At 42.7% G+C, this 12,551-nt stretch overlaps 1 protein-coding gene across 1 annotated transcript in view; it reads right to left on the reverse strand.

The window, feature by feature from the left end:
* Nucleotides 1-2,448: 2,448 nt before the first annotated feature.
* LOC146626031 (melanoma receptor tyrosine-protein kinase-like) overlaps nt 2,449-12,551 on the reverse strand; it is a 40,037-nt gene continuing 29,934 nt past the window's right edge. The window contains exons 9-27 of the mRNA XM_085363146.1: nt 12,457-12,551; nt 12,148-12,221; nt 11,933-12,023; nt 11,336-11,535; nt 11,118-11,250; nt 10,219-10,309; nt 9,575-9,732; nt 9,434-9,466; nt 8,159-8,303; nt 7,882-8,004; nt 7,612-7,710; nt 7,177-7,362; nt 6,316-6,471; nt 6,096-6,171; nt 5,326-5,472; nt 4,939-5,036; nt 3,558-3,692; nt 3,189-3,279; nt 2,449-3,050 (exon numbers count right to left, since the gene is read on the reverse strand). The exon at nt 12,457-12,551 is cut by the window's right edge and continues 32 nt beyond it. Of these exons, the coding sequence (XP_085219272.1) occupies nt 2,707-3,050; nt 3,189-3,279; nt 3,558-3,692; nt 4,939-5,036; nt 5,326-5,472; nt 6,096-6,171; nt 6,316-6,471; nt 7,177-7,362; nt 7,612-7,710; nt 7,882-8,004; nt 8,159-8,303; nt 9,434-9,466; nt 9,575-9,732; nt 10,219-10,309; nt 11,118-11,250; nt 11,336-11,535; nt 11,933-12,023; nt 12,148-12,221; nt 12,457-12,551 (2,475 nt within the window). The 3' untranslated portion in view covers nt 2,449-2,706. The remainder of the gene's footprint in view (nt 3,051-3,188; nt 3,280-3,557; nt 3,693-4,938; nt 5,037-5,325; nt 5,473-6,095; nt 6,172-6,315; nt 6,472-7,176; nt 7,363-7,611; nt 7,711-7,881; nt 8,005-8,158; nt 8,304-9,433; nt 9,467-9,574; nt 9,733-10,218; nt 10,310-11,117; nt 11,251-11,335; nt 11,536-11,932; nt 12,024-12,147; nt 12,222-12,456) is intronic.

Here is a 12,551-nt window from a genome sequence, read left to right on the forward strand (position 1 = left end):
CACAACAAAGCTACTCAAATAAGGTTTGATCATTGCAGGAGAGAATCCTTCTGACACTGTTTCTTTTTACTCACAGGGAGAGGATCCCTGAAGACCAGGATACAAAGGAAGTGTGTTCCAGAAGGAAGAGGACCAGCTCTGAGGAAGCAGGTAAGCTGTAAAGGTCAGTAACTCCCTCCTCAGGTAGGGGAGGTGATGCTGGGAACAGGGAGACAAAAGCATTAGCAGGAGCAGACTATCAGGTTTAGACTGGATGCTCGAGCTGGTCCTTAACTACCTGTGTTTAATGAGGATGATGAAGGGCGGGAATCATGACTCCACCCCTGGATGATGGAGGAAAAGCTTGCTCTGGACTCAGAGGGGGTCACAGAATCCACAACAAACCAGCACAGAACACAACAGAGACAAGGTCCCCATTCATCAGCCGGATCATTTACATGGTTCATGCAGGGACATGTGCCAGTGTCTCTGAAGTGAAAATAATATAACTGATAATCGAGTGACTGTTAGAGTGGAGACACAACATGGCAGCTGTCATCACACTCCATAAATGATCAAAAACTAAAATCAATGTCACGAAAAGCTCATATTTTACATGTAGGTCTTTCCGATGTATTAAATAAAGTTTTAGTTTACATTTTTTATGAAAACCCAGCAATGTTTACTCAGTGAACCCTGATCTGCGAGAGGCAAAGAACACCACTCACTCAATATTGGCTGAAATAGCAGTGAGGTTAATCACATAGAAGCAACATGTACATGAATGGTTTGGTTTCTGTTCTCTTCTTATGATCTTTTAGTTTGAAGTTTTCTCAGAGTCTTTCCTGTCCATCCATCATATTCATCATGGTTACATTCCTCCATCCATCCACTTTCCACTGCTTGTCAGCATCCAGATGTTGGGGCAGCAGTCTCAGCAGACATGCCCAGACCTTCCTCTCCATTTCCACCACTTCCAGCTCTTCCACAGGAATAATGTTATATTCCTAATCCAGCCAAGAGACTCCCCACTGCTTCCTGGGTATAAACAGTCAGATGACACAAGCACGTCTGGATCCTTCCAATATGGAGTAGTAGCTGCTCAGGTTGTTATTTTATCTCTTAAGTGGTGAACATACTCTGAAACTTAGAGATGGACACAACACAACATGTGTGCACAGTCACAGAGCTGGCAGGCATGAGGATATCCACTCAGATCCATAAGTCACTTGGACTTCAGGAGACTCTGGCAGATGTTGGGGAAACTAACACCCACATTAGGCTGAGCTCGACTCCCTTATTATTGTGATACCCACAGTTTATGCCCATAGGTGAGGGCAGGAATATATTTATATCATCTCTTTGTATTAAGGTCTCAACCTTACACTACAAAACACCTCCCACCTGAGGCAACACCTTATTCTGAGACCACACTGAGCATTCCCACGTTTTCCACCTACGAACTCTAAAAGATTGGTGCTGACATTTGTGGAATTTTGCTCTAAATAAACCTTAGATAAATATCCTGCAGATATTTAACTTCATTCAGTGTCAAACAAGAAAACAGTGAATGTAACCTGTTAGCAGGTCAGCTAAAGAAAACTGAATTCACACCCGAGTTCACATCTAACCACAGTTAAAGCCAAACCGAGTCACATCACATATACAGACATTCAGTGTGGTTCTCTATGGAGGCTGAAGGCTGTCAAAGGTCATAATTTACATGATATGTCTCCAAATGAGTTCAAGCACAGAGAAATTAGCTGATTAATTCTAAACACTACTGCCTTAAAAAGCAGCAGTTGTTTTTTTAACTCAAAGCCTTCTACGCTACAAGACACATTCATGTAGTACTTTATGCTTTCCACCACTACAGCCAGTTTACACCTATGTCACAGAGAGGCTCCAGCCAAACAGGGACTCGAACGTCAAGCCATCATCTATGAGGGGCCCTCAGTAACCGATGCACCACAACAATGACAATAACTCAGCATTGTCGATAAAACTTGGGTTGATTTTTTGGAATATTCAAACTAAAAACAACCCGTTCAGCACTGTGAGCTGTAAAAGTTGGATCTAAATTTGATAGATTGAAAAGTTTTTCTGTCTGGACGCTCGAGACTCACTCCAAGCTGCTCCCACTCTGGTCAGATGCTCTTTATTGTTCGTTGTTGGGCACATCTTCATCATCCATGTTCCTCTAACACATTAAAGTCCTGATCATCATCGTTTCTATAAATATGAAAACTATTTGTTCTCTTGAAAAGGAAAAGCTGACAAAGGTTCAGTACCTGCAGACAGCCTCTCAACTTCCATAAATTTACACTATCAACAGTGATACACAGACACGAGCAGTAGTGGTTAACAGGAAATCATGATTTGGCTCATTCTTGTCAAGTAAAGCAAAGAATTCATAACTTTATACACTTTATACAATAAAAGTTCATTCAGAGTATTTCAAGTCAAACAGAAGGTTTTAGTCAGACTGAGACTGTTAAAGAAACTCGTTCAGGAGCTGCAGAGCTTAAACCAAGTCCTTTGGTCCTACCAGTCAAGCAAACTTGCAAACATCAATTGTGAGTCTGAGGCTGTCGGTCTGGATGAAGTGCTGCCTCTGCTCAAGTCAGTGTTTCCTGAAGAACTGACTGTAAAACAATTAATTCCTGTGGGCAGCTTGAATGAAAGTAGAGCACAGCTTCAGTCTGACAGCCCGAGTGCTGCTGTCCCCTAGCGGACAGGAGCATGTAGAGCGCCGCCCACACCCAGATACTCGAGGTTCTCTGCTGCTGGGAGGAACAGATGGTTCTCCGCTAACGTTGCATCTTTAATGGTCTGAGGCAGGAAGTCAGCCTGGTAGTCTGGATTATCAAGGCTGTGACTGGTCACCAGAGGGCGCAGTTTGAAGGACGCGTTCAGGTATTCAGGTCCATAGGGCACTTGGGAGGTGTTCAGATCCTCCAGCGGGTGGGGAAGTGGGCCCCAGCCCAGGCTCAGGTCCTCATAATTAGGGTTTAAAACCTTGGAGAGCCGGCTGCTCTGGCTGGTCTCACTCACACTCTGGTTCATGTACTCTGGAAGACAGAGCAGGAAAATGCTGTTTAGGTATTAATTAATTTTCTGTCATGAAGACAGTTTGCTGTCTGGCTATTAATTGATTTACATCTCCTAATTATTTGTCACTGGTCTGAGTTATGTTTGATGATGGATACCGTGGTCGATGAAGTCCTTTTCCAGTGCGCTGTCAGTGGGATCGGTGATGTACCGCAGGGCGAGGCTGTTCTCTCCGGCCGGATGACCATTCTGACACGAACGAAGAGAATCAATGAAACACCTCTGTTTCATCAAAGCACGTTCATTAGAATGAAACACAGAGGAAATAAATAGCTGTACTTCTGGCCACTTATGGCGAGTGGAAGTAGACGGTTTACATTTACTTGGGTCACCAGGGGGCGCCGAACACTTTCTTAAGCACAATGTTTTTTCATGTAACACTTACTAAAATGTTTGATAAAACATATAGACATGTAACAATGTGTCTTTAGACTAGATTAGACTACAATAGGTGTGTGTGTCCATACCATGGGCCGGTCCTTATGGTTACCCATGCCTCTGTAGGGCAGCAGGTATTCGTCCGGGTCAATAACGTCCTCGGTGTCGTCGGTGCTCAGCAGACGAGAGTAAAACCTGCTGTCTGACGGACTTGGCAGGTCCCCCTGACAAAAATAATTAATGTAGTCGAGTTTATGCTATGTAACAGTTTTTTTCTTTAAAGACGATCATTATTGCTCGTTCATTTTTATTATAATGATCATCTTCTGGATTGAAACCAAAGAGAAACAGCTTTGCATTTATTGGAAGTTTGTTTGAAATCATTTTCTCGTGTTTCTTTTGAACCGCTTCTTTCTACACACCGAAACTTTACATTCCCTGTTAGTTCTGTGCAGTTAATAAATACTAATATTATTTCATTTTAACAGTTTACTCATCTATATTCACCGTGTGAGTATGAGTTAGAACACACGTTGATCCCAAACTGCTTAATTCTCTAATAAACAGGAAGTAAAGAGATGAACTGATGATATGATGTTTGTCGGGTCTAATAATTCAACTATGTTCATGTGGTTTCATAAAAAAAATCTCAGCTGTAGATATTTCTAAAATACTTTTTCTCCTGGATTAAATTTATTCCTGTTTTGTGTCTGAATGATCCAGATCGTGACATATTCTCCACGTGCACCCCGTACTGTGATCAGAATTTGGTTCTTTACATTTAAAAAATTAATTGTATCATACTTTAATTCATCATATGCCAGCGCATTCAAGAGGAAACAAAAAGAAAAGACGATGGACGGTTTTCCATATGAAAACAAAATTGTTTTATTTTTCTAATATCTTCATTTTCAAAACAGGAAAAACTGAGTTAAATGTGATCATTAGAAGTAGAAATGCTTTATCTTTTTCTAATCAGTTAACTTATTAATTAGGTTAATTAGGTTAAGTGTCAGCTTCCTTCTTTCATTTTCAGTAAGAAGGTTTTGGTTTATTCCTGTAGTTTTTTGATTACTATAAAAGTAGATTATTGTTAAGGTTAAAATGTAAATATTTTTGGATTGTTAATAATAGAACTGATTGCTGACCAAGTGATTTAGCTCCATACAGAAACACTGAGTCCTATGAGCGTAAATGATTTCTCACAAATGTCACAAATATTCGACCGATCAGACCATTAGCTTGTTTAACAACAGTCCCCCTGATGTGTGTGGTGAGTCAAGAGTTCACGTTCAGCACAGCTTTTGAATGAACAAATGTCTGAGAAATAAGACAATATTAATATTATTACATGTAGAAAATATCTGGACAGTCAGACGGTAAAGGATCTCCATATTACCAACCCTCAGTGAAGAAAATCTTTTTATAAGTGTTATTATACAAGTAAATGACATGAAATCCCTGGTTTACCTGTATGACCAGGTATCTGGACGGGTCGCTGGCCATCTTGGAGAACTCCACCATCAGCTCTTTGAACCTGGGCCGACTGGACGGGTCGATCATCCAGCCTGCAGAAGCAAAGTGGATGATTTTCAGTCTTCTGTACAGCTGAGCTGCTCCAGGCTATATTCGTGTTCGTCATACCAAAGAACTTTTAGTACTTGATGTAGAATTTTTTTGTCTGACTTCATGAAATTTAGACCGTAGCCTGGAGCCATTGTAAGACAAACAGACGCCCGATTTGGAGACATGATGAGTTTTTTGTGAAAAAGCGCCATAACTATTTAAAAGTTTGACACCTTCATGTTCCCATCAAGGCGCAATTTTTCTACCAGCACCACCTGCGTCTCGTCTTACATTTGACCATGATCATGTAGACATCGATGGTGCAGATGGGGGGCTGAGGCAGCCGCTCGCCTCTCCCCAGCACCGTGGCGATCTCGCTGGCCGGGATGCCGTCGTATGGCTTGGAGCCGAACGTCATGATCTCCCACACCGTCACACCTGCAGACCATCGACTGTTAGAGCAGACTCAGTGCTCGGTAAAACCTCCGTCACACAACAACAGACACGATGAAGTAAACAACATGAGTTCAAGGAGGGTTTGTTCCTGATGAGAATTTTAATGATAATGATCATTTTTATTTGCATGTATATAAAAGACAGAAATATGTTCTGGGGTCCGAACGGTGAATCAGTAAGCAAGCATCTTGAGCCTGAACAGTTTTTCTTTCAAATGCCCAGGAGGGGGCAGTCCTGTCAGACTGAAATCTATGAGAAGATCACTCTAATGCTCACTGGATCTATGACATCAGAGAGCATTTTAGGAGTTTATGGTCGACGTCTTGTGTCAGGTCATACACAAGACAACAGCATGTTAATGGTTTCAATTTTAATGTTTCCATTCGAAGTAAAATAGACAATAAAGCAGACGATTCTTTATGGAGGGCTACCTCATGATACTTTATGCTTCCACTTATCAAATTCAGTGTCGTGGGTGGAGCCTATCCCAGCTGTGATAGAACAGCTGTCTTTTTATGTCACAGTAAGAAAATAACTTTTTCAGGTGTAGTGAAACAAGTACCCAGTGGGCCTTGTGCAGGCTAGAGAGCCACAGATTGACCCACCATAACTCCAGACATCACTCTGATGGGTGTAAGTCCACTGGAGGATCGACTCTAATGCCATCCACTTAATGGGAACCTGCGTTAAACAGAGGAAGACAAACACACACAGACAGGTGAGGAACATTTTAACAACATCAACATCCTGTCTGATTTAGTCTTTTGTGGTTTTGTCCTGATAGAAATCAGCTCGTCTCCGAGTGCCATCCACATGAAAACACACCTTTCCTCCATCAGCGTGATATTCCTTCTCATCTGCCGTCAGAAGCTTGGCAAGGCCGAAGTCGGTGATCTTGACGTGGTTAGGACTCTTCAAAAGGACGTTCCTTGCAGCCAGGTCACGATGCACCAGGTGACGCTCCTCCAGGTAGTTCATCCCCTGCACACAAACGTCATGCATGCACACAAGTTTTCAGTATGAGTAAAACCAGCTGTGTGATAACTGGCTGGGCTGCAGCACCAGTATCTCTGCAAAAGAAATGAAGTCCAGAAACTGCAGGTGATGCTGACTCCAACAATCGTTCAGTGTCCACAGATCCACGTGTAAAAATGTCAAAAGTTACAGCAGAAATAAACATGTTTACAGCCTCATACAAAAATGTGTAAATGACTGTAACTCATCTGTGTAAATTGTTTGTTTTTGTTTAACTTCTTCAGGCTGCTGCCTTTAGGGGGCGCCAGAGCAGCTCATCTGCCCCCATCTCCCCCTCTCCCAGCATCCTCATCTGTCACACCAGCTTTTTGCACGTCCTCCTTCACTGCATCCATGAACTATCTCTGAGGTTTTCCCGTTTTTCTCCTGCCATCAGCTCCATATTCAGCACCCACGATCCCATCAGCACACTTTATGAATGGAGACTGCTCTCATCAGGTTTCACTGTGAGCCTCTGACCTTGTACCTTGTGATTTTCCCAGCACTTAAAAATCCAAATCAGACTTAAAACGGACTAAACAGATTAGCACACGGTTTCTTGTGTTTGCATTAATGGGCCTCAGCAGGCTTAAAGAGAGCTGCACACTGAGCTGGCGCCTCAGGCAGGAGAGTTTCTCCTTAGAGGAGGTCTTGCTGACCTCATTTACTCACCTTAGCAATCTGGACACACCAGTTGAGCAGCCACTGCGCCCCAATGCTATCCCTGTGGTGCCGGACATAGTCCAGCAAGCAGCCGTACGGCATCAGCTGAGTAACCAGCTGGACTGATGATGTCAGGCAGATTCCCAGCAGGCGGCACACATGAGGGTGATCCACACTCGCCATCACATACGCTTCCTACACAGACAGCAGTGTTACTGAGAAACATCCACGGGAAAGTCTGAGCTACAGATGCAGCTGTGGAGCATTTTTAACTTCAGTGCGCCCTTTAATCAGCTCAAGATTAAGATCCAACTTTTTTAAACCACTTAAATGTAAGAAGATATTTGGTGGAGCGACTTAAAATTCAAGACACAAAATACTTAACAGTCACTAACAATGTGTTTGTATAGCAGGAAAAAGAAGAAGCACACAGAGGAGTCTTACATCCAGGACTTCTTGGTTGGCTTTTGGTGACGTGGCCTCTCTGAGAACTTTGATGGCTACTGGGATCTTCACATTCTCGCCTTCAGGGATCCACAAACCCTAAACAAACAAACACTTTATTCTGTCCAACTAGCAGGAGTGCGACTGGGCTGTGGTGCGTTCAAGTCTCAAGTGTTGGATGACAGCAGCATTTCCTCTGCTGCACTCACATGACTAAACATTTAAAGTACCACCATGAGGGGATCATTCTCTTGTATCAAACATATTTACCTTGTACACCGTCCCAAAGGCGCCGGAGCCGAGCACCCTGACCTTCTTAAAGTCGGTCTCCTTCAGGATCCTCAGCAGTGCCTGGTTAGGTGCCTGACCACTGGGGGTCAGCGGCTCCACCAGCTAAATGACAAAAGTCATCCAATAGCATCATATGTAGAGAGACTTGAGTTCATATTTTAGAGCTACCAACCAAATCAAACCCAGGTTCATCATTAATGCATTCATTTTACTATCGATCACGTTTTAAATGCAGAATGAAAAGCTGAGTCTTCACCTCTCTCTCCTGCAGCAGGCGGCGTACAGTTCGCTTCCTCTTAATTTGCATTCGTCGTAGCAACACAAAGATGATCAGCGACACAATGACGAGAAGCAGGAGCCCTCCAATCACACTGGCCGCCAGTGTAGAGTGTGCAAGAGAGCTGTGAAGAGAGAGCGTTAAATGATGCTGACAGCATGCAGAGTCATAGAGTCCTGTTCAAACTGGAGATGGCACGATACCACTTTTTTATTCCCTATACCGATATCATAAATTTGAATATCGGCCGATACTGATATAAATCTGATACAGTGCATTTTATAATCGGTAAAACTTTTTTTTAAATATCTTTCTGCATTTTGTATAAGTTCATACTCAAGTAAAAAAATATTCTGTTATACCTGTATGCAAAAAAATACACTGCACCCAAAATATTTCATAGTTCAGCAAAACTGATCAATCTAATAAACTTAAACCTGCTCCATCCTCCCTATTCTGGTATTTTAAAGAGAACTTAGCAGAAATATTAAATAACCAAACTAATGGGGTTGCAAACTCCCAGCAAAATAAAAAAGGGAACCACCCCCCACCTCATCATGATTAATCGACGTAATCAACTTTAATTTAATGTGCGTGTAAAAAATGCACAGAAATCAATTATTTTTCTACAATAATTAAATAGATTCAACATCTTTCTTCAACAGAACTGCAGACTGCACAGATGGTTCCCAAAGGAAAAAGTACTATAGCTTACTAGGGTATATTAGACTTAACAGTTACTATATACAGTAATGGACTTCTATACATTTTACATCACATGAAAACTTTGGTTGTAAGATTCAGATAATTATTTATTAAAAGCTCGACATTTTAAATGAGAATAAGAAAGAAAAGTATGTCTTTGTGCCCCTTTTCCCTGTTCATGCCCTCTCGGCCCCCCTGGCTAAACTTTGCTAGCTCCGCCCCTGCACAGTTACCAGCCGTCAGCTACGTAGAAAAAAATCCTGGTGTAGAAAGTAATATTAAATAAATTCTAACAACAGCTGATCAAGCTTAAACGTGCTGCTGTTGTTCAGCCGCTGGTTTCCTCTTTCTGGTGCAAAGTGGACCAAAAACAAAGAAGAGAGACGATCAGCTGATCACTGATCAGTTTCATGATTGAAGTAGCAGCAGGAGAGAGAGAATGAGAGACAGACGCCCCATATATATATATTGTTGAAATGCAAAAGTTTATTTGGCATCATCTTTTCTGTGTTGATTTCAGTTAAGATACAACCAAAGATATATTTTTACCCATTGCATCCAGACAATCCAGGACCAGAACACCTGCAGACACACAGACACAAAACATCTTAAATCCAATGTTAGACGCTCTGTTTAATATCAGCTGCTCTGCCGACACCCTCAGCGGGGATTCGGCAGCATGCGCCTCACCCCTCGCTGCAGTTCTGGTGGCAGGACTGGCACTGGCCCATTCTGTCGGCGTATTTCCAGACCAACTTGCCTCCCTCTCCCTGCACACCATGAGGGCAGTGTGGCACGCAGTGGGGGCCATCTTTAACATGGGCACACTGGGAACACTTGTCAGGGCCCTGCAGGTGGGGATGATGATGGGGATGTTCATTTTCTAAACCACGATTTATGATTTTTGTCTTTGTACAAGGACCAAAATATTTACAGAAAAACAAAATGTGCCAAAAAATGTTTCATTCTCAAAGCAAAATCTACAGATTCCTCATGTTTCCTGTCCCGTTGTTAACACGCTTGCTCCTGTATTTTTCTGCAGGATTAATTTAACATCTACTGATCATGCCCTTTTTACCTTAATTTTTGATATAAATCTCAAAAAGAACTAAAAATATGTTTTTAATACACAAAATCTTAAAGATCTGCTTTGAAAAACCTTAAAAAGTTTGAACTTTCAGGTTCAGACATGACTTGAAGAAGAGTACGAAGTATTAATTAGAAAAATCAGCAGCTGTTACAGTTGCTTGTATGCTTTGACTGTCCGATGCTATTTCATACTGTACACTCCTCCTAGCAACAATGGCAACAATAGCAGTAGAAGCTGCACTGACCGGTCCGGAGCAGGTCAGCGACCCGGTTTGCAGCAGACACTGTGGGTGACACTGGACACAGCTGCCATTTACCTCCACCTCTCTGGGTTCCCTGCAGGAGGACACAGAGAAAGATCCAGAGTCAGTGTGCAGAAGCTCACCGGGGGAACAAGAGCTCGGTTTTCTGCACTGATGGAAATTATGGATTTCCTCCAATAGCCACTTAAGGCTGTATCCAGCAGGGGGTCCAGCCCCACAGACTCACATGTTACAATGAATTAATTCATAATTAACTAACCTTCTAAACAACTGTTCAGGGGTGACTTGTTGTGCAGCTATTTTCAAGTATTTCCTCCAGTTTTGATGAGTGAAATTCTGTTTTTTTTATTTGTTTCTGAGCAACCTGCACTCATCTGAATTACTGGTATTTATGTTGGGAGTGTAGTGACTGCAGGGACAATGACGACTTTTACCTGGATGTGTGTGTGCTGTAGAACAAGTTTATTTGATTTTAGATGTTTGTGTATCATCTGTGTTTGTGACATTAATTGTGTAGAGTGTGAATATTGAGAGACTAGGTAGCAGCTAAGGTAGCAGCCAAATTTAGCAGCAGCACCAGGTTAGCTTGGGGTTATGCCTGTAACCTCCGTTCTCTGAGTGTTGGGTGTAGTGATTCTGTAAATTTAGTATTAAATAAAAATATATGTAGAACCTAAAATATTTTCAGCACGTATACATGTCTGTGTATCTACAAAGTTTATGGTTGAGCTAGCTAATCAAGCTAGCTAATCTTAGCTGATTACTTTATTCAGCTTCTGGCTGAATATAAACGGACAGCAGAAAGCCTGTTTTGAAGCCTGACAAAAGGCTTCACAGAGACACAGCAACTGCTTCACTAATGTTTAAAGTCTATAACTCACCCTTGCAGCAGGTTGCACGACACCACACAGCGGCCCTTGCGGTTGAATTGCCGGCAGGACAAACACATGGTGGGCCCTGGACCCCAGCAGCCTAAATCTGTACACTCCGTGTCACAGGTTTGATTGTTCCTCTCTGTGTCGCAGAGACAAGAATATTGTCTTATTTCTCAGACATTCGTTCATTCAATAGCTGTGCTGAACGTGAACTCTTGACTCACCACACACATCAGGGGGACTGTTGTTCAACAAGCTAATGGTCTGGTCGGTTGATCTGAATAGGTGGGCCCACTGGTCTTTCCAAACATAACATAACTCGGGGTTATTCTTCACTGCCACTACTCCGGCACTGACCTCCTTCAGAGAGCGCAAACCCAGCCACCGCAGGTGCTTCAAGCTCACCACGGCCAAACTGTGTTTCCTGAAGAGCAAGAGTCCATAAGAGGGGGGTACATAAACAATACAGAGCCACCATCAGCACTCTTGCTGGTCCAACAACCATCCATCCATCCAACATCCATCCACCAACCTTCTTCCGCTTACCAAATCATGTCATGCTGACACTGATACTGAGTAAAGTCTGAAGTCAAACGAAACACAGACCAAATATCTACATATGAAACCAGTGTTGAGCTACACTTCCATTTGTCAGAGTGCAAAAGAAACCACCCATTATGCAAGCAGATTTATGGGCCCAGAATAGCTCAGAGGTTTAGTTGTCATAGTTCCTTTATAACCTCGGTGTAAACTGTTATCAGTTTGGAAAGAAAACCCACATATTTCACATATTTCTGGTATTTCTGGACAGTGAGACTCACGAGAATGTCGTTCTTCCTCTGATGATCTCCAGGTTCTCAAACACAGACAGAGATGTCAGATTCTTGGGCCAGAACTGAATCATCAGGTAACCTGGACGACACAAACACTGGTTGTTGCTGCAATCTTCAAAACTTTAACAACTCCATGAATCAGAGGGCAACGAACTACAGATTCAGTTAGTGTGACTCCCATTGCTCTCAGGCTGTAGACCTACCAGTGATTTCCTTCACTGTCTTGAAGTTCTCCAGCTTCTCGGGCTCCATGGGTGGGATGTTGTAATGTGGATCCCTGGAATGGCAAATCAGCACAAGTCATTGACACAGAGGACGGCCTACTCAGCTGACTGCACCGAACATGAATAAGTCATTTATTTCTGTCAGGCTAACTTAATGAAGCCTGTGTTTCATGACAGGCGAGCGTTGGCGATGTGCTGAGGTGTGGCTGTGGGTATGATGCTGTTAGCATCCAGCTACCGTGAAGTCGCAGTGTAACACTGTGATGTTTAGTGGGAGGAGCTCCTCACCCAGTGAAGGAGGATTCAAGGATGACGACGTCGCCGTTGATTTTGGTGCAGTCCTTAAACAAGTCAATGTTGGAGGCGTTGATAGCGATGGTGTT

This window comes from Diplotaxodon limnothrissa, linkage group LG9, assembly GCF_057381915.1.
Source record: "Diplotaxodon limnothrissa isolate DT_005_m linkage group LG9, D_limnothrissa_male_GT1.1, whole genome shotgun sequence".
NCBI classification, from domain to species: Eukaryota; Metazoa; Chordata; class Actinopteri; order Cichliformes; family Cichlidae; genus Diplotaxodon; species Diplotaxodon limnothrissa.